The sequence below is a fragment of the Apostichopus japonicus genome, chromosome 14 (genome assembly GCF_037975245.1).
Source record: "Apostichopus japonicus isolate 1M-3 chromosome 14, ASM3797524v1, whole genome shotgun sequence".
NCBI classification, from domain to species: Eukaryota; Metazoa; Echinodermata; class Holothuroidea; order Aspidochirotida; family Stichopodidae; genus Apostichopus; species Apostichopus japonicus.
Window position 1 is genome coordinate 19,512,595 of NC_092574.1, and position 20,153 is coordinate 19,532,747.

General features: G+C 37.2%; 1 protein-coding gene across 1 annotated transcript in view; it reads right to left on the bottom strand.

Moving 5' to 3' along the window:
* Positions 1–8,398, bottom strand: part of LOC139980362 (tryptophan 2,3-dioxygenase-like) — a 26,565-nt gene extending 18,167 nt beyond the window's left edge. Inside the window, exons 1-4 of the mRNA XM_071991984.1 lie at positions 7,843–8,398; positions 3,260–3,423; positions 2,422–2,555; positions 981–1,118 (exon numbers count right to left, since the gene is read on the bottom strand). Of these exons, the coding sequence (XP_071848085.1) occupies positions 981–1,118; positions 2,422–2,555; positions 3,260–3,423; positions 7,843–7,865 (459 nt within the window). The 5' untranslated portion in view covers positions 7,866–8,398. The remainder of the gene's footprint in view (positions 1–980; positions 1,119–2,421; positions 2,556–3,259; positions 3,424–7,842) is intronic.
* Positions 8,399–20,153: the final 11,755 nt, after the last annotated feature.

Consider the following 20,153-nt stretch of genomic DNA (forward strand, 5'->3'; position numbering starts at 1 on the left):
TCAAACTGCATCTATGCAAGAGACTTTTGTTGTGTGAAGTACTATGGTTTCACTAAATTGTTAGCATTATTCAGCTATTATCATAAAATATAAGTGATTTTCAAGTTGCTGGTAATCTGACTTAGTTTCAAATGAGGTGTAACAAAAGTGTTAGACACAGACACCACCATCGGTCCAAGAAAATACACAAACAGCTTGCTACCGTCGGTAATTAGACACTAGTGTACAGTCAATGTATACAGCTACAGTCAATGCCCATAACACAGTGTACATAGCAGCGATGGACATCTCAGGTCTAGATAAAAGATAACATGGTATCACGTTTGTAGCGACAAGAAGATAACTTCACTTGCAAGCAACGGAAAGTTAACTTTTTTGGGGCGAGTCTCCAATGCCTTTAACTAGAGAACAATGAGACAATGTCTGTAATTGGAAGGGGAATGGTTGTTACAATGTGGTATAGTTTGACAGCATCTAACATACTATAAATATTCAAGCATATTATACAGGGACTCCAACACAGGTGTAAATATGACACACCCAGTATCTCAAGTCTGAGTAAATTAGTGTATACATAGCTATTGTATGTTGTATACGAGGCTGAGGTATATTTTAAGCAGAACAAATTGAAAACACTTATGTTATAATGTGTGAAAAGAAAGTGTTATATAGAACCTGTTTCCATTCTCACAGTAACTTCACATTTGCAGAGAAAAAAAAATATTTAGTCGATCTGTTGTACCAGTAGGCCTTTTTAAAAGCAACTGACTCACAGCAACCACCGACCTGCATATTACTGTTTAATGTTGTATATATCAACTAATCAGATTTATCATCATCATTAAACATGAGAAATTTATCTGCGTAAACAGTCTCTATAGAGATATCTTATTCTTGTTTACCAGCAAAGATTTTATCATATCTGACGTTGAGTTAAGAAAACATATACAGTTCTATCAACAACTTTACTCGCTACTTACGGGCTTGATTCCAAGTTTGTTCTCTAACAGACGGAATTGATAGCTTTGGAATCCCGAGGCTGGTGCGAGATAGTCACGAAAGTCGGAAAAATCCAGGGCAGTCATTGTTTCCAGAATGTGTATCTGCTCTACACAGATCTGATAAAATTAATCATAAAAAATAATCATAAACAATAAATAGATAAAAATCATACAAGAGGGTAATAAATCCACTCAGTTGCACATATCATCACAAACATTCCTTAATAAGTTATGGCTGTATTTTGGGCTAAACAAGCAGTTACAATGTTTAAAATTCTCACACACCCCCCTGAGTTTATGAAATCCCACACTGAACTAAATTTCAGTATTTTTGCTCTCAAATATAAATTTTAGAGTTTTTTTTTTTGTGTGCCATGAGGTTTCATATCCTTTTTTCGTAATAGCTGTCCCAGGGAGTTCTGGTTCTACTAATGAGGCTCGAAGTGTGAGTAATATGACCCAAAGTACAACTTAGTATGAGTTAGAAGCAAGCTTACATAATGTTCTTACCATTAATGCTCTCACATGGATGAACCGTGAAATTTAATAACATCCATTCGTTCTCCAATTTTATAGATTAATAGCCGCAATGGCCATCATATTACATATTATATTGCACTAGTTATCGGGGTCTAAAGATAACCTGTGGTATAACTGAACTTACAACCAGTTAACTAGATCCTGTAGGAGAAAACCTATCTGAGACTGTAGAATGAGGAATGTACCCTGTATACATCTTAAAAGGTCTGACCCCTGACACAAATCTCAAACATGTGATTAATTTGGACAAAAATAATACTATAGTAATATTCAGATGTTGCAACAATCTCATGCAAAGATAGCATTTTCCTGGTTCCTTCCACAAATCTCTCAATATTAGACAAAGTTTTCCTCCGCACAAAACCTCCGTTCTACACCCTCCACACCCCCCTCCACGCCTCCCTGTCTAAATCGATCAGCAAGTCAAATCCTATTTGGTTCAAGGTAAATGTCAAATTCATAGGTGAATTTAAACCAATTGACAGTTGACACTATAACATTATACCATTAACACTATTGACACTATAACACTATAACATTATACTATAACACTATTGACACTATAACACTATAACATTATACTATAACACTATACCATTTTGCTTTTTGTGAAAACTTACAAGGGTAGAAAATACCACACGTACTGTATTAGAAAACACATAAACAAGGCAGAGTTGAAATCATGGACGTATTGACCCTATCAGGAGGAGTTTTCTTCCATTTTCTCCTACAGGGTGCATTCCTTATAAATAAAATTGTTGGGCAAATGACTTGACCCAAACAGTGTTTTTTTATCCTCTTTTATAACAACAAACTAAAACCTTGACTTGTGACCTTGTCAAACCAAACTGGACCTCCTTCAGGGCACCAAGGGACATACCTTCATGATCGCTACCACCCTGGATGTCCTTCTGTTGACGATCAGTTGTTTACTCTCATCAAAAGGAACGCTGCTCAGCAGCTGGCGAATAGAGTCGATCTCGTGTAATATCTGCTTGAACCATAATTCATAGACTGTGAAAAGTAAAAAGTTTGCATCAAAAATCGCTACAAAAATTGATACCGCAGAATCAAAAGAGTGAGGTGGTAAAAATTATTTCCAAAAACTATTTGGACCAAAAAGAAAAGAAAAGAAGAAAAATAAGTATGTCAAGAAAGTAGTATATATGTTACATTATTAGTATGACATATTTGTAGACCCTGGTTGATTAAGATTGAGCCCCAGACAAGCACCACACAAAGTTGTACTACATATCTTTGCTATAACCAGTCTGGGTTATCTGTATAGCATTGTAGTATTATTGTGAACATGAACCCAAACATCATCAGTTCATGAATGCTATGTCCTTGTCAGGCTATGTCATCAAAATATTAAAAATCGATTTGCGTGAAGTGGTGAGGGTCTTTTGTTCAACTGTGAAGCAAAAACTGTATGTCTAGACATATGAATAACACTTAGGAACATGAATGATCTCTGCTTGAAACATTATATACAGCTATAATAACAAGACATAAGGACTTAAGATATCAGATGCATACATGTCAGTTCAACAGAAGAACACATGATCGATCTATTATGCAAAGTACAGTAAAGTACTGTATGTTGTATAACAACCAAGAACAAAATGACAGTACATTCAAGGTACCTTTAATGATTTTCTCCTGTCTATTAGAGCATTGGTAATTCAAAATTTAAAAAAAAAAACCCGAAATTTTACCTTGATGGACGATGATGAAGAGATGCTCATCATGTATCTCCTTGCCGTGTTTATCACTCTCGCACTGCTGAGAGGAGAGGAGCTTGTCAAGCTGGAGGTACTCCCCATACGAAAGACCAGATCCTGTGTCACCCTCCTCATCTTCTGTGACTTGACCATTATTGCTAGGGGGAGAGAGAAAAAAAAACACTTCACTTCTTGAAGAAGAATGGAAAACCAAATTTTAAGTTTTAAGAGTGGGCCAGAGAATCACTGAATATATCCTTAAAGTGGCTGAGTTCCCAGTGTTGCCATAACTACAGTTCTAAGGTGAATATGGCAGTCCTACAATAAAGTTTGGTACCAAGAGGCGATGCCTAATTTTGCTTCCAGGAAAAACTCTTTAAGGATCCAAATTTTGTGTAGCATTTTTTTTGAGGTTACTGAATTGTATTTCTCATAAATGCAGACACGTACACGCTTCAGAGTACAAAAGTATTAACTGCTATTTAGAAATTTGTGTAAGCCGGGGGATAGGATGTTCGGTGGTGACATTCCTGGGGGGTGGGGTGATGGGAGCTCCAGGGTCTCTGCCGATGTACCGGTCGTGGCAAGACGAAAAATGACGGACGGTTTTGAACAAGAGTAAAGTCACCGCAATTTATTGGCTTCGTATTCGTTTATGACTTCATAACTCCATAAAACTCTTTAGCCCTTTAATGTCGAGAACTTCCAGCAACCACTATTATGAACTGCTTACGTGGCATTACTTTCCATTGGCTTCGCATGGATCTCAGATCTTAAAATATAAATTACGTGTTCTGGCTAAACGCAACCAATGCCAGTGGTCCCTTTTCCGTGTGCGCCCAATATATATATCAAAGGACATTGAAAAGGACTTATTACGTAACATAAATCGCGAGGGGTTCAACAAGCCAATCACGCAAGGTACTCGTTTAAACATGAGCAAATAATTATGCAGCTGAATCTGAACAATTTGAGGTATGGTCAAACAAAGTTACCAAATGTTATATACGAAAAAACAACAATACGAAAAAACGAAAAAACGCAAAATACATTTCACTACAGCCGATGACGACAAAAATAATTGACACGTTGGTTTTTAGTACTACATGTATTATACCTGCTAGCGTATGCTTTGACACCGACTAGCGAGCTCTCATAGAGCTATTAGAGAAACAATTCAAATGCTGCAAAAGCAGACAAAAACGTAGCTAAAAGGTAAATAGAATCTTGTAGGTGTTGATATAACTAGTAAAAGTATCGTAGTGTCTTAGAACAATGGATTTCAAGGCTACCCCACGCCCTGAAGGGTCTCCCAATCTGAACGAAAGGATTTGACCAGTTCAGGTGTCCAAATTCTAAGGCAGGCCAGCTACTGTATGCCAATAGGGCATGGCTCTACATCTGCATAATTCGCATAGCAAATTTTGCTAGATGCGATACTGGATAAATTAATATTCCATGGTTTTAATTGAAAGACTCTTCAGTGTAAAGCGGAACCTTTCTTCCTTGGTGTGCAATGTGATACTGTCTACCAAGGACAGTAAGATTCAAAATGAGTAACTTGATCACACTAAAGGCACCTGTTTAGAATTTCTCACCAAATGAAGGTGAAAGGGTTTAAGCAGGGTATAATATATATCTCAAAAAAATTTCACAGCAGTTTTGAAGGTTTGCTATGAATCTTTGGACTTGTATAGCAGTTTAGTATTTACCATTATTGCATAGCACTTAGCAAAGCAATACCTGATAATCTATTTTCTTGTGAGTAAATCTAGTCATTTGATTTATCTACTCCAGAACAATTTATTGCGTACACACGTTTCCTACCAGTATCAATTGCACAATGGGAAACAACTCCATCGGCAAATATTTAACAATACTTGACTCACAGTTTTCACATTACTAATTATTAATAAAACGAGGGTACGTGGATACATATTCTGTATTTCCGTATTTACTTTTCTTTTGTAAATCATATAATTGAGGTCTGATTATACGTTGTCCATGCACTTTTCTTTTGAAAATTGCTTATCTTACCCACAATATCCCTGAGGTGTATACATTCCTGTGCAGTTATGTGAGTTATGCACTGCATGTAAAGCAGGCCTATAATGTTAAACTAATATCCATACAAGGCTATTTTTTACAGCACAGATACAACAACATGAGATTGGAGATTGGTAAAATCACAATAAAGGGTTTTGATTAAATCATGTGATTTTGATCTTTTTGCAGTTTTCTCAAGATTCGTTTCTATTTTCATATACACAAGCTGCTGTTCCTTGGAAAATTCTAAAGAAGACTGAATTGATGTGTCGTTGTAAGAATGTTGGAATAAGTTTAGCTGTTTTCTGTAATCTGTCTATCTCTTTGAAAGTATAAATAGTCACACTGACAAAAGTGGTTTCAAAATTGAAATTCAGACCTACTGCCCAAAGTGTACATTTATATGACATTTATAGGCTAGCCTACTGCCTACAGTACACAAGTGCACAAAGTTACTAAACACCTGAACCTAACTTAAACCTATACCAACAGAGGCTACTTTAAGCCTATTTTTTCACATTTTTGAAAGAAGTAAATATTACTCCTTTAGCCATGTAACTGATTAAATGTTATTATATATTTAAAACTTTCCATGAGTTATTCCACTCTAAACTTGTTTTTCTGACAGACTGCATGGTTTTGACTCTGCACGCTAAATGCCAGGGATGTATTTAATCTTAATTACTGTAGTTAATACACTTTCAAGTGCTTTAATCATCTAACTATAAAAACTAACCTAGCATAGCAACTGATAAGACTGATAAGAGTTATTGTCTATTGAATAAGCCCAGCAACAATAACCAAAGCTCTTTCTCTATGGTATGGCTCACAAAAGTCTCTGCCAACCAACCACCCTCCCCCATTCTCATTCAACTAACCAGGGAATAGTTTTTTGTTCAAATTTATTTTGTGCAGCAGGTTTTGAAGGCCCTAAATTTAATCTCAGCTTACAAAAATGAACTGTGATTTCTATACATGTAGAAATTAACTGCTACAGATACATCTTTTTATTTGTTTGGCAATATTGCCATTTTTGCAATGTGATGATGGATAAATTACTTCCCTTAATTGGTAACCCTTATTCCTCTGCAAAGCACACTAATTATAATAATTATAATTTGTTAATAGTCATTGATATTCACCCGTACGTACTGCGTCTGTAGCTAAATTTACAGGTATTGTCCTGGTATGCTTTCGACCGTTATATGCAATCATATGAGAGTGTGATTATGATTTGTTTTCAATGTTTATCATACTGTAAAGCATATGAAAAATAAATTTGAATCGAAGTAAATTGAATTGCTTTTACCCCAAGTCTAAACTAAATGGTCATGATTTACAAACTTTGTTCAGAATTGAACAGCAACCCAAGAAAGAAGTTCAGTTTGACAATATTTCACCAGTTGTCCAATTATGACTTTAACTGATCTTTGAATTACAGAGTATTATGATTATCTTCATACAATATCTGCATTCCCCAACCAACAAATCACTGTTACCACTTTCCAATTGGATCAGATCCCATGGGAGGGGTGAGGGGGGGGGGGGCAAAGAGATTGCATTTTAAAGGATTTCACTTTGGGACCTGACTTGACATGTCAAAATCAGGGCAATAATTGACTTGTCAAGTAACAATAAATATTGTGAAATCTTGACAAGAAATTTGTCAAACTGTTCAAATGCTGTACTCTTTTGCTCTTGACAACACATGTATCGAAAATTAAATTGGACTACCAGATTATGAGCACTGTCAGTGCTAGCTATCACTACTATGACATATTGTCGAAAATGATCAAATTGTCAAATACTATATTACACTAAACTTGACTTGAGACATAGTTATTGAAGTTACACTATGTGACATTGGAAGAAATATTGTCAAATTTATAACAGTTAAGCTTAACTACCTGATGCATCACAAATCATTTAAACTATGATGACATTGTGAATAAAACTGATAAGCTGTCATACAAACAATGTAAATCTACATCAATAGTTCTGCCTAGGCCTAATTGGCAGAAATACTCAATGACTTGATCAGCGGGGAATAATTTATCCCAGTATCGCACCGCAAAACGTCGACAGTAGAACAATAAAATATATATATATCAACGTACATGTGTTAAAATAACAATCTATCATTACTACATTAAACAAGTCTAAACATAGTTAGCTAGCTTATGCCTAACTGAAAACACTATTGCTTAACTTCATATGAACATGAAATGGGCATATACAATTTATACAGTAACTAATATCATGAATGGCAAACTTTTGTGATCAAGTTTCAGTGTAAACCAATATTTGAGGGGCCCTATAGGTCTAGGCAAAACCTGGTTAATTCACATAATTAGCCTAAGCTTGAGTGTACATCTACAGTATTCTAGGCCTACATTATAGACCTAGGGCACTATGTCAATAATGGAAAATTTGTGGATGACCAATATTGCAACTGGCACTGACCAATTCACAAAGTTAGGTCCAATTCTAAGTTACCCTGTGAGACTAATCGTACGACTGAGAAAGCATACCTTTTACCAAATGGACAACTCATGATTTCTTGACGAATGCCGTATGCAAATGGTTCACCACACAAATCAACGTTAGTAAAAATTTATCACAACAACCAATTGTATCTCTCGACGGTGACGTTAACGACTAATTAATTGCTTTTTATTTCAGTGTTTGAACGTCTGAGGCAATTTAAAATGTTCATTTTTTAATCGGTTCTTCAAGTTCAAAACAGCGGCATTGTTAACCGTCCAGTTGGCTTAAAATGTCCAGTCCGCATGGCAACTTCCAAGTCAAAGTTTACCGACAATGCTTAGAACTGCTGAACGGTCATGAAAGCTTGTAAACGTAACTTCAGCAAAACTAGTAAAACTTATTGATCGAGAACAGCTGAAGGAAAGTAGGAAACTGAAAAACTGGCATCGACCGCAGGCCTCATACAGTTATACTGGGCCTTGATGTGTTACAAATACAACTTCCATGCACAATCGATAACGTTGATCGTTCGTGTAGTAAACACTATTCACGCTTACCCATGAGGCTAGACATTGAGTTGAATGGAGTGGAGAGGCGCGAACGAAATGTGTAGTAATTGGACGATAACGGTAACGCCTTCAACACACCTACGTCATTTAGGTTCTGATGACTATAACATATGTAGGCCTACACACCCTTCAAGTTTATTTAGAATCCAAATCAACCTGAAATGATTGTTTCTCATTGGAGCTAAAACATAAAATTTGCAAACGAAAAACATCGATCAATACCAGCAACAAGACAAAGAAGAAGAAGAAAAAAAAACATGTGCAAACAAAATTAGTAGAGAATAAATATGCAGTATATAAAAAGTTCAGAAAGACAATAAGAATTCATAAGAATGTAAAAAAAAGAAGCAACAAATCGTAAAAAGTTTAGATTGCATGAAAAAAGAAGACTAAACAAATAAGGCACATTTTGAAGAATAAAGTTTACACACTATGAATTAGGCCTGGCGTTGAAACATCGAAGAGTTTTGAGTGTTTTGGATTTTGTGTGTAAGACTGTTCCAGGCTCTGGCTACAATGTACTGGAAAGAATCTTTGTGGACCCTTTTTCATAATACGTACACATCTAATTTGGTAGAAGAGCGAGTACAAATACCACTGTGGTGATATTTCTCTAGTTTGGTGGGAAATATGTTAGCCAGTGGCGTCACCAGACTTTTCAGTCTGGGGGCACAGGGGGGCACCAGCAGTTTGATCACACATCGAGTATGGCTCAGTATGCAGGTGTGAACATTCGCCATTTGTTCCTACAAGCTTCTGACCTCAAATGACCTCTGCACCACCTACACAACAGGGTTAATATATGGGTCCACAAATATAGGCAAGTATGGTGCCTGCGGACCCTCACATTCTCACATTTCGTTAGCTCCTAACCTGTCAACCTCAGACCAAGGCAGCATATTGCAGTACCCTCCCTTCTCACAGTCATGTAGCTCGCGAAGCGGACTTGTATATCCGCTGGTATGGCGTGAGCACTGACACATTCAATGTAAATATCGACACCTGTTGTGATGGCGCGGGTTACGACTTCGATACCCGACGTTCAAGGATAAACTTGTTCATATTTTCGCAGCTCATTTGAAGAAAATACGAATTACTGTGCTTCTTTGTCCTTATGAAAAACCAACTCAGTTGATGGGAGTTGAATATAACAAAATATATATATATTTTTTTACCAACCCAAATCTCAGATGGGGGGCACTCGGGGGGGCACTAGGTTTTCCAGGGGGCATGTGCCCCCCTGCCCCCCCCCCCCTTGGCGACCCCACTGATGTTAGCCAAATAGTTTGGGGCAAGATACTGAACAATTTTCATCACTTGAACACAAACATTAAAATTAAAATTCTGGGTTAATGCTCATAACTTTGAGCTCATCAATTAAGCAGGTCTTTGGCAATGGCTCCGTGAGTGACTGTTTTGTATTATACGTATTCAACGATTTTGAAAGTAGCCTTTTGGGGAGGGTACCCGTTGAAAGTGTCGAAAAATAGTCAAATATGAGGTAAAATAAGAGTATGATACAAAATATTCCAAGTGTCATAAGGGATGAGACTCTTTTGACTCAAATTTGACCCTTTTTAATTTTGATATCTCATTGTCAAAATGTGCCCAAAATTGAAATTTGTCATCAACTATACCCACCCAAGGTAGCAGACATTTGGACCATGCAGTTAAATAGGATCATTGTTAACTGACAGTGACATATTTACCACATGAAGGGTTGGGTGTTTTTCTTTTACTATACAAATCAGGATAGACTTAGTTTTACTAACATTCACACTAAGTCTATTTGCATTGAGCCATGTCATGGGTATTACACAAATCACTTTGTAGGGTGTACTTAATTCACAACATTGAAGTCCTTATAGATCCAAGATAAAATATAGTGTCATCAGCATACATATTAACTTCAGAAAAATTAAGACAGATCATTTAAATAAGTGATTAAGAGGAGGGGACCATTGAATGAGCCTTGAGGAGCACCAGTAGTCATGGGAAGGAGGTCAGACTGACACCATTGACTTCAGAGGTTTGGAGTATGCAAGAAAGATCCCCCAAATCACTTGTTTTCAATGCCACATGTATTCCAAACATATACAATTGAATGGTCAATGGTATCAAAAGCCATATTTTATAGGCATAGGACTACGTATACCATACCAACCATAGACATGCTCTGTCAATCGAAGCCTGACTTGTTTAAGTTGAATAGTTTTAATATAGCGCATTTCTACACCATTTCTATCCTGTGGGAAATGAACTTTTAATCATCTGAGGCTCATCGCTTAAAATTGTCAGTTTTATTTTAGCTATGATGAGGACTCCAAAGGTTTCGTCACTTAGAAACCAGCCACTTCACTCACTGGTACAAAAAAAGTTTCCACACTGCTCTTTGAAGGTATGTCTAATAAGAATTCAATTGACCCAACTTTCGCATCTAAATTCATGCTTTACACACACACACACACATCGTATTTGGTAATATATCACATAACTATGTTCTTTTGTTGTTGCTTTTTGTCATTTTTCCCACCGGGTTGACATCGAATCTGCTTGGAGTATGCCACCCCATGGGACTTGAAAGTTGAGAAACTTTCATTCATGGATATCGCCCCGATTATCCAAGTTTCATTATATTGTTGGCAAGTCTGTTATCGGTCGGCGCAAAAATGTTGCTGTTTCTCACACACCATCATTCGTAGACAAAGCCTATAGTGAAAATAAACAAAGTTTAGCGTCTGTTTGTTTTTGTTTTTTCTTCTCCTTCGTCTTTAAGAAAAAAATATATTTTAATTAATCTTTTTTGAGAAGTTTATTCTAGCGGCTCTGATTTTAAGTGAACAATCTTTTGGCAACGCTGCATTTTCGAGCTGTATATGTCTAGGCGAGGTTATGTATGTATATAGAGACATATAGTTTGATGTCTCTCTTGTTATTGAAGGTAGGCAAATATACATCTTTTGGTAAATGACTAAGTCACAATGGTGTAAACTCAGTGGCGTAGGAAGGTACTTTTGAGTGGGGGGGGGCTGAAGACTGATGGCCGGCCTGGGGAGGGGTCTAAGGGGAAGGGGTGTCCCCCTCCCCTTTGGAATTTTTTTGCATTTCCAGGTGGCCTCAGATGCAATTTGGTGCAATATAGCACACTTCAACTCCCACTCCATTTTGTAAAGAATTTTGCATTTTCACCTGGCCTTAAATGCAATTTGGTGCTCCAAATGAGATTTTTTTTCTCATTTGGCAATGAAAAAGGGGTTTTCTGACTTGCGGAGCGGGGGGCCGAATGATACTTCCGCCCCCCATATTTTTCACTGGGGGGCTGGCGCCCCCAGCCCCCCGGTCCCTACGCCCTTGTGTAAACTGGAATTACCTCAAACAAGTACGGGCTCTTTCTTTAATACTTAATATATTAGAACAGATATAGATTCATTGTCAACAGTTCCTGTCGAATATTGTCTTTCCTATACATCTGTTTTTACATGTTGTTGTTTTTAAACGTTTCTCTAAATTATTTTTTTTGTACTTCGGTCCGTTTGCAAGTATTGTATTGACACAATATTATAAATGCATATAAAAATCATTTTCTTTGACTCATACTACCATTACATATAAGTATACCAGCAGCATTCTATAATCGTTTATAATTATTTATAATAATTTATATATATATATATATTTTTTAATTGCCAATTAAAGCTTCGTCAAATCTGAATTGTTACTCGAACTAGAAGGCCTCACAACCATTATTTCTTCATAATGGTCCTAATTATTTTCTTCATATGATTGAAGTTTTACTATATACAACGGTAGTTATTTCAAATTAATTGGAAGAATTGCATTGTGTTAAAACCTGAACTCGTGGTATCATTCATTAGTAGGTTCTAAATTGAGTTGTTCTTACCAAGAGGTATATGTCCAATCAATTTCTATGGTCCATATACACACAGGATTGGTACGCTGTCAGTTGAAAAACTATGTATAACATCGGAGAAATTGGCCCTGTGTTCGCAGCTGGGCTATTCCAATATTTTTTTAGGAGTTTTATGTTGCTGAGCTATGTAAAGAGTAAAACTCGTACAACATTGCATGATAATTTTGTACTAAATCTGTATATGGAGTTATTGACTGCTGTTAATTTATTTACTAAAAATTTTTTTTACATCAACTTGAAATTATTTAAAAGTTAATGTTAAACTATTTCGAACAAGTATAGGCAGTAACCTCCTCCATGAACATCGACTGTGCGGAAAATTCAAAGACGAACGGATGAAATCCCAAAATGTTTACATTTTAAAAATTATTTTTGTAATAAAATATACATAGAATTATTTAATTTAGTTATGTTCTGCAACGTAACCTCGTTTTTGGGGTATTTCTTTTATAATTTAATATATGGTAATTGAGAAAGTTTTAGGCTTGTTGTACGCACTTTGTACGCACTTGCGGCGTTGTTGTACGCACTTGCGGCTTTGATAAGCCAATGAGGCGTCTTCGTGAGTTCCTGCTTGCAGGAGGATCTTAAAATATATACATACATGCATACACTTGCTAATACAATTGTGTACAATGCAATAGGGAGACGGAAAGATAACTCAAAATTCTACAAGTCTTACAAGGATTGTCATTGGACAGTCAAAAAGACGGTCCTAAATTTGGACCAATCACCATGACTTTTATATCAATGGGAAATGAATTTTCGCATCTTTCTGTTATGCAAGAAGTCGAAGTATTGATTTTGATGTTAAAGGGAAGAACTCTTTCTTTAGATGGAAGACCCTCAATTGATGATACGGATTAAAATACACCGTGTAATTGTATAGGCGATTGAGAGGTAAAATTATCTGAATGTACTCTCTTTAAAAAGAAGAAGAAGAAGAAGAAGACGATTCTAAACAGTCTTTAATGCGAGATTTAAATTATACCACGGTCACAAGTATTAAATTGCATCTCCCGACCACATTAGACTAACTACGGTAGCGGTCACACGTACTCACACGACTTTGTACTATATTCGGACGATCGTTATTCGCGGACAAATGCATCAGTGAGTTATTAATGCTTTTGCAAAGCTATCATACTCAGTTGCGTTGGGTCGGTCAAGGTTAAATTGCATAGCCGGACAACGCAATTGCGGTCACACGCATAGTTATTCCTGCTAACGATGGCCGGACCATGGTTAATTCGGGGCTAACGATGCTAATTACCTCTTTAGTGGACGATGGTCGGAGGATCGTCAGACCATAGTAGAGAGCGGTCACACGCAAACCGTACCATAGTCGGACCATGGTCGGACAATGGTCGGACCATGGTCGGACCATCGTTTTGTCTGAAAAAAATGTACGTGTGACCGGGGTCTTAGATAGTGGTTGACGAAATATATAAGTTGATCTGCTATTTACAGCAAGGTTGAAGTCAATCGGATGGATACATGCTCATGTATACATGAGCATGATATATGAGCATGATACATGCCCCAACAAAATATTCAAAAAGCATCTGACCAAAGACGTTATATCCAGTTATTAATAAGTCATACATTCATTTGCAAATTATTATCGTAAATATTATCACCATATATAGTATTCATTGATTGTCGAATTATTCTATTTTGTATTGTTATGTAAATACTTTTCTTCTTTCCTTTATACAGGGAGTCTTCTACTTTGTTAAGCTGTTGTACGCTTTTTGGAAGACTTCCTTCACACTGTAAATTTACACGTGAAAAACAAATAAATAAATCAAATCAAATCAAATGTGGCGCAAGAAAGAATAATCGCAACAATGCAGCATGGAACGTATTTTGATTGATTTATATAGTTACAGTCGTGCTACACAGATAGTGCTAAATAATGATATGGGAGATGGGATTGATTGTCCTGTGTGGCCTGATGTATATACATATATATTCATATATAACATGGCAAATTCGTAAGTTCCTGACGCAACTGCATGTCTCTACAAAGTGAAAAAAAAAAAATCTTGTTCATGTTCACCAAACCTCCGAGGAGTAAGCATGCACAATTCTTTTATGTCTTATACTCAAGAGAGAAACGAATATTAAGTGCTGTCGGAATAGTTTCGTGTATTTGTGATTATTAATGAATTGAAAAGCGAACGAGCAAGGACTGTTAAGCTCAAAGCAAGCCGGAATGGGGAAACAACTCTGAATAGTCCTACTTCTCGCTACATGAGTGGGTATATTTGTTTTGCCCACTTTATGTCGGACTACATTTGTTGCAGTACGCCCTCTATTGTTTAGAGCAATGATGAATATATTTCGTAGTTACAGTCATGACCTAATGCAGTATTTGCTTCGGCATCTTTTCAGTCACAATCATCATTTTTTTTCTGCCTTCATGTGAAAGACAATAGATCAAAGTAGGCCTATATATCGTGTGAAAATAAGAAGGATTGAAGGTGATTAAACGCAGTTTGTAAATTATTTGGTTAAAAGTTGATATTACTTCGAGCGAGCAGACGGGAAGGAATGGAGTTCAGTATGCTAGCACATGCTCCTCTTCAAGTTCAAAATCTAAACGATCATGATATGAATATTTGCAGGTACCGTGAAAGTTTGCAGGTGCCTCAGCTATCATAGGCTATCATAGTGGGTAGGATTTAAATCCTACCTTGCCAGTTGAAAACTTCTAGTTATGGCTCAGCGGGCCTAAAAAGGGACGAACTTACTAGGTGTGAGTCAACTTGAACGATTAATGGTGGTACGACACCTACATGTTTTTTGTGTCATGATAAGGAAGTATAGCGCCATTAAAACAACTGTAGCCGCGAAATGGAATACTGTATATTGCTCACGTCTTGGACAAGACTATAAAGGATCCTAGTCAATAAAGTAAAACGATAAATCAACCAACATACAAACTTTAAGGACAACCTATTCACTGGGTTTTGTGAATGATGGAGCTATATACTCCAGTCTGTCGGAAGTGACGATACCAAACTCCCCCATCTCCAGATATGAATCAGGTCAGTGAAGAAGCTGTCCACTTGATAGGTGATTAAAACCCGTGACGGAAAAATCAGCCCATATATTGAATTAATCAGGTACGTTGGCCCTTACTGTTTTTATAAATTTAGCATGACATTCCTGACTGATGGTAGGTATACTCAGATGGTGGTTATCTGTGGGCCTCTTCTCCAATCAATGTTCTCCATATGCCCTCGTAGTCTACTAGGTGAATACACGTGATATGCAGAATTCATTGATAATGTATTTCTGAATCTATTCTTTGACAAGTTTTAGTAACTTAGTAACTCTATTTATTTATATATTTGCATTATAAACTTCTTGACTGGGAATTGCCACAATCTTTATATTAAGCTTTGTTTCTCATAACCGTGCAATTTTATGAACTATGCATTGCTTCAGTTTGCAGCGTACATAAACAACTGTACATCCCGGGCGGGGGGGGGGGGGCGGGAGGGGCGGAGGAATTGATATGTTGGTACACAATGAAAGTTTGTACCCTGTCCACGTGCTGTCAAACTTAATTAACATGACGTGACAAATATGGTCATATAAGCATTAAATTGGATATGAAAGATCAGAAAGTTATACATGCATGTTGTCCAAGTTGAAATATCCTATCAGATTTTGGTGTGCAAACTCTTCAAAGTGCACATGTTTCATATCTTCTCTTGCATGAGGTTTCCCGGAACGTATTAATAGGGTTTTCTCACAGGTTTCAGAACTAAGTTCATTCGATGCAGTATGTACATGCTTTTCTACACAGATCCAGAGCCGTGCATAGAGATGTACGGCTCTACACTGATCCAGATGCGGCTCTGCACAGATCAGTGGACGAGCGCCCCCACTTAAGAATTTACACACCTTTAGGAACTTTCCGAAAAATTCATGGAAACATTGGCGTGGCGGCCATGATTGACGCAATGAGAGCAAACGTGTTACTTGGTTTCTATAGTACAAATTGTACACTATCAATCATAAGCAATAATCTGGGGTCGAATGTTCTCTGTCGTCGGAAGATTAGACAATAGTTATATCTCAACTTCCCCCTCAACTATCCAAACGACCCCGTCTATCTCAGCTATCTCAGATTCACGGTTCAATCGGCTTTCTATGGTCTCTAACAATATTGTAAAACGGATGGTAACGGAATAAAATCATGAAATACGACTTCCGTCAAGATTTCTATCCGAACGTTCCCCATCGCATGTTATTTTCCTCTTCGTTTCACAAATCATAGCCGAGTGTAGTGGAAAAAAATCCATACATTGGTGCGTAATAATTGCATTATCATTGTTGCAACTGGTTATAACATGCATGGGCGTTCATCATCCCTGAGGCCCCAAACCCCAGATTAGTGAAAGACTGTGGGCTGATTTTGGATTTTGTGGCTGAGCTGATGGAAAGCGGGTCTGAGTGCAGCCTATGTGTCTTCGTTTTTTTTCTCTCTCCTATAGGGTCCTTGGTGGGGACTTGAGTGTCCTTCCTTCCCTTTCTTTCTATACTAAACTAAAGCTTTCGCTGTCGGATTTATAGCGCATTGGCTGTCTATCGAGAACCCCGACACTTGACGCAGTTAGGTTTCACAATACAGGGGATGAATTTGATGAGGGGGGGGGGGGGGAATGACCTATGTGGCACATGTGTCTAACTTATAGCATATATATATATATATATATATATATATATGTATATATATATATATATATATATATATATATATATATATATATATATATATATATATATATATATATATATATAAATATATATTCTGGCGTTCAAAGGAATAGTTCATGCGTCGTTCCACTTACGCTTGACAAAGCACAACAACCTAAGGTTTTTAAAATCAAATCGGCTATAGTCGTTATCATAATCCAAGCTCTAACATCCTTTTTATATTGTATTAGCAATGGGGGTTAGTGAGGCATGCACTGCAACAACTACGCCTGTGTTTGTATTTGTACAGTCTATATCACCATGGCCACTAGTTTTGGGGGTTTTAATCGAATATAACGTGACTTCCTAGCAGATAGAGAGAGAGTCTCTTCGGGTGGCATACTCTAGTCTATATCAATCCGCCCGAATGTTCTCCTATCTCAGGAAAAGTGACAAAATGCAGTAGGAAAACATCTTTTTTGATATGCAAACAATCAGGATCTGTTTATTTTGTGGCTTACATGCTGAAGAGCAAGAATGGAAATGAATGTGGTGCAAAACTTGGGTCAATTGAGGCAATTTTAGACCCCTTCAAGCCTCCCCAGGAGCAGCGTACGAAAATTGTTTACTACTCTAGGCTCTGATAGCAAAACAAAATCTACATGGTCATGATTCGGCAAATTGATGGTACCATGAAAGGCCAACTTGTCAGCTATCCAGTAATGCGTAGTGGTTAAGCTATAGTGAAACTTCTATCTAGACTTAGAGACCACATAATTTTTGTGATATAGTCTGTAAGTCAATGGGGCTTTAAATGAGCGTATGCTAACTTCACCCATCTCTCTCCACCCACCCACCCATCCCCTCTCTCTCCACCTCTCTCTCTCTCTTTGAGTGGAGAGACAGAGAGCATATAATAGGAGACCCTGGTTCAAATACCGGGGAATTTTGTTTTTCACTGTTCTTGATTACGTCTATGTTATTTGCTTATACATAGCCAAGTATCATAGTTTCTATGAATAACCAGGAGTCGATACAGGTAGGCTGTCAAATCTAGTTCTCCCGTGTCCCCCACCCCCCCCCCCCCCTCTTCCGATAGATCGTATTCTAGATCCCTCACTGAAAACGTTATGACGTGGTTTGTTCTGCTGACGTAGCATTCGACTATATGCAAATTAGTTCTCAAAATCATGTCAAAGGCATCGTGGCAAACTTCACATTTTTTTCGTCAAGAAATACATTGTGTAAAGATTTCGCGGAGCTTTATTATCACATTTGTGTTTTATTTCATGATACACTTTGTACGTTGAAAAAAAAGCAATCAAGATATGACAAACAATAAATCAAAAACACGTCGAGCATTGTGATCGCAACACTGTTATGCCTATAGCACCCGTTTTTCCAGCGTTTTCGCTTGATGACCCCAATTTTCAACTCCAGCGGAGGATATTGTGGCTTGGGGAAAGGGAGGTCTATGGGGGAAGTGGTGTACCCCCCTCTCCACCCCCATTGAGAGATACGATTAAGGTTGCCTAGTTTCACAAGGGTGTTATAATTTGCAATTAAGTGATGTTCAAGATTATTCCACTTGCTATTTTTCCAAAGTTTCTTGGCGGCCCTCCAAATTTGTTGTTGACGACGTCACCATAAAAATGGCCGCAACCCCCCCCCCCCCCCATTTTGAATAACAGGGCTATAGTTGAGCTTTGAATCTCAACAGAAACCTACAGTCGTACACTACATATGTAGTGTAATAGCCAACTCTCCTGAATCAAAGTCTGGACTAAAATCTGTTTTCTTCATTAGTATATGTACAACACCTTGAAATGGTTTGTCTTTATATGATCTGACAAATATTAAATTGAACAGACTTGTGTTAGAAGGACTAGCAGATGGCTTTTTTTTTAAGTTTGTTTTTGGCTATACAATCATTGTAGGTTACTAATGAAACAAGTGTTAATGCATTGCTGTTATTACTACCAGAGGCTTCCTTCCTGAGTCATTTCAATCACATCCTGAAATGTTTATACAACAGTGAAAACGGTCGAATGATAGACATACGTACTTTGGGTATCTTGGGTTTTTGAACTGTAAGTATATATATATATATATATATATATATATATATATATATATGTATATATATATATAAATGAAAATCGTAATGAGTTGGAAAATCATTGGATTATCGTTTTACAAACAATTACGTTGTTTTGTTTGTCGGTTGTTGCTAATCTCTTTGATTTAATATCGATGCAGTGCAGTGGTGATGTGCGGAGTCTTTCGTGGATTTGGTATTTCTGTTTTGTAAACTTGGGAAAAGGGGTTTGTTTCTATACTTCACTTGGTTTCGTCACAACTTTCTTCGCCATGGCTGCACTGCAGTGATGTCGAATGGGGTGCCTTTGCCTACAGCCAGTTTTTTGGGAAAGTGGTGAGATGCTGGGGCATACACTCTCGTCCGTCGGATGGGGACGTTAATTGGCGGTCCTGGGAGCAGGAATGGGAGCAAATTCACCCCCTGCCTCGTTTTCATCTGGACACTTATCGAAAAGAGAAGGCTTGAAATAAGCCGGTGTTCATCCACGATCTAACACGGACAGGGTCTAAAATAAGCTACCGTAAGGCTTCCTGATCCTCGGTCTCTAAACTAAACTAAAGTAATATGACCAGATTCTGTTTAGCTACATTAGCAATATTCTGCGAAGATCTGGTATCGTCATTTATTTATGCACCCTCTTATTTCTACTCCCGGACCTACTCTATACATTTTAAACTTGGTCACCGCCCCTCAATATACATACTAACATACTTTGATGGTTTGATTCCTTTCGAGCAAAGCCTTTTATCGATATCCAAAATAAGTTTGTTTCCTCATATTAAATAATTTTTATCCGAACTGTACGAATCACATCAAAGGTATATTCATATAAGTCATAAAACAAACAAATTACACAATAACAGAAGGAAGGCCCTCTCCCATATTAGTTATGTACATTATATTACCTAATCTCTCTAGTTAATATTTTATGCAGTTCCATCACATCTTAGAAACAACTATTAATTTTTCTTGGTTTAGGAGATAGGCCTATATAGCTGTTAATTATATAACACTAACACAAAAATTACATGTTATAACAAA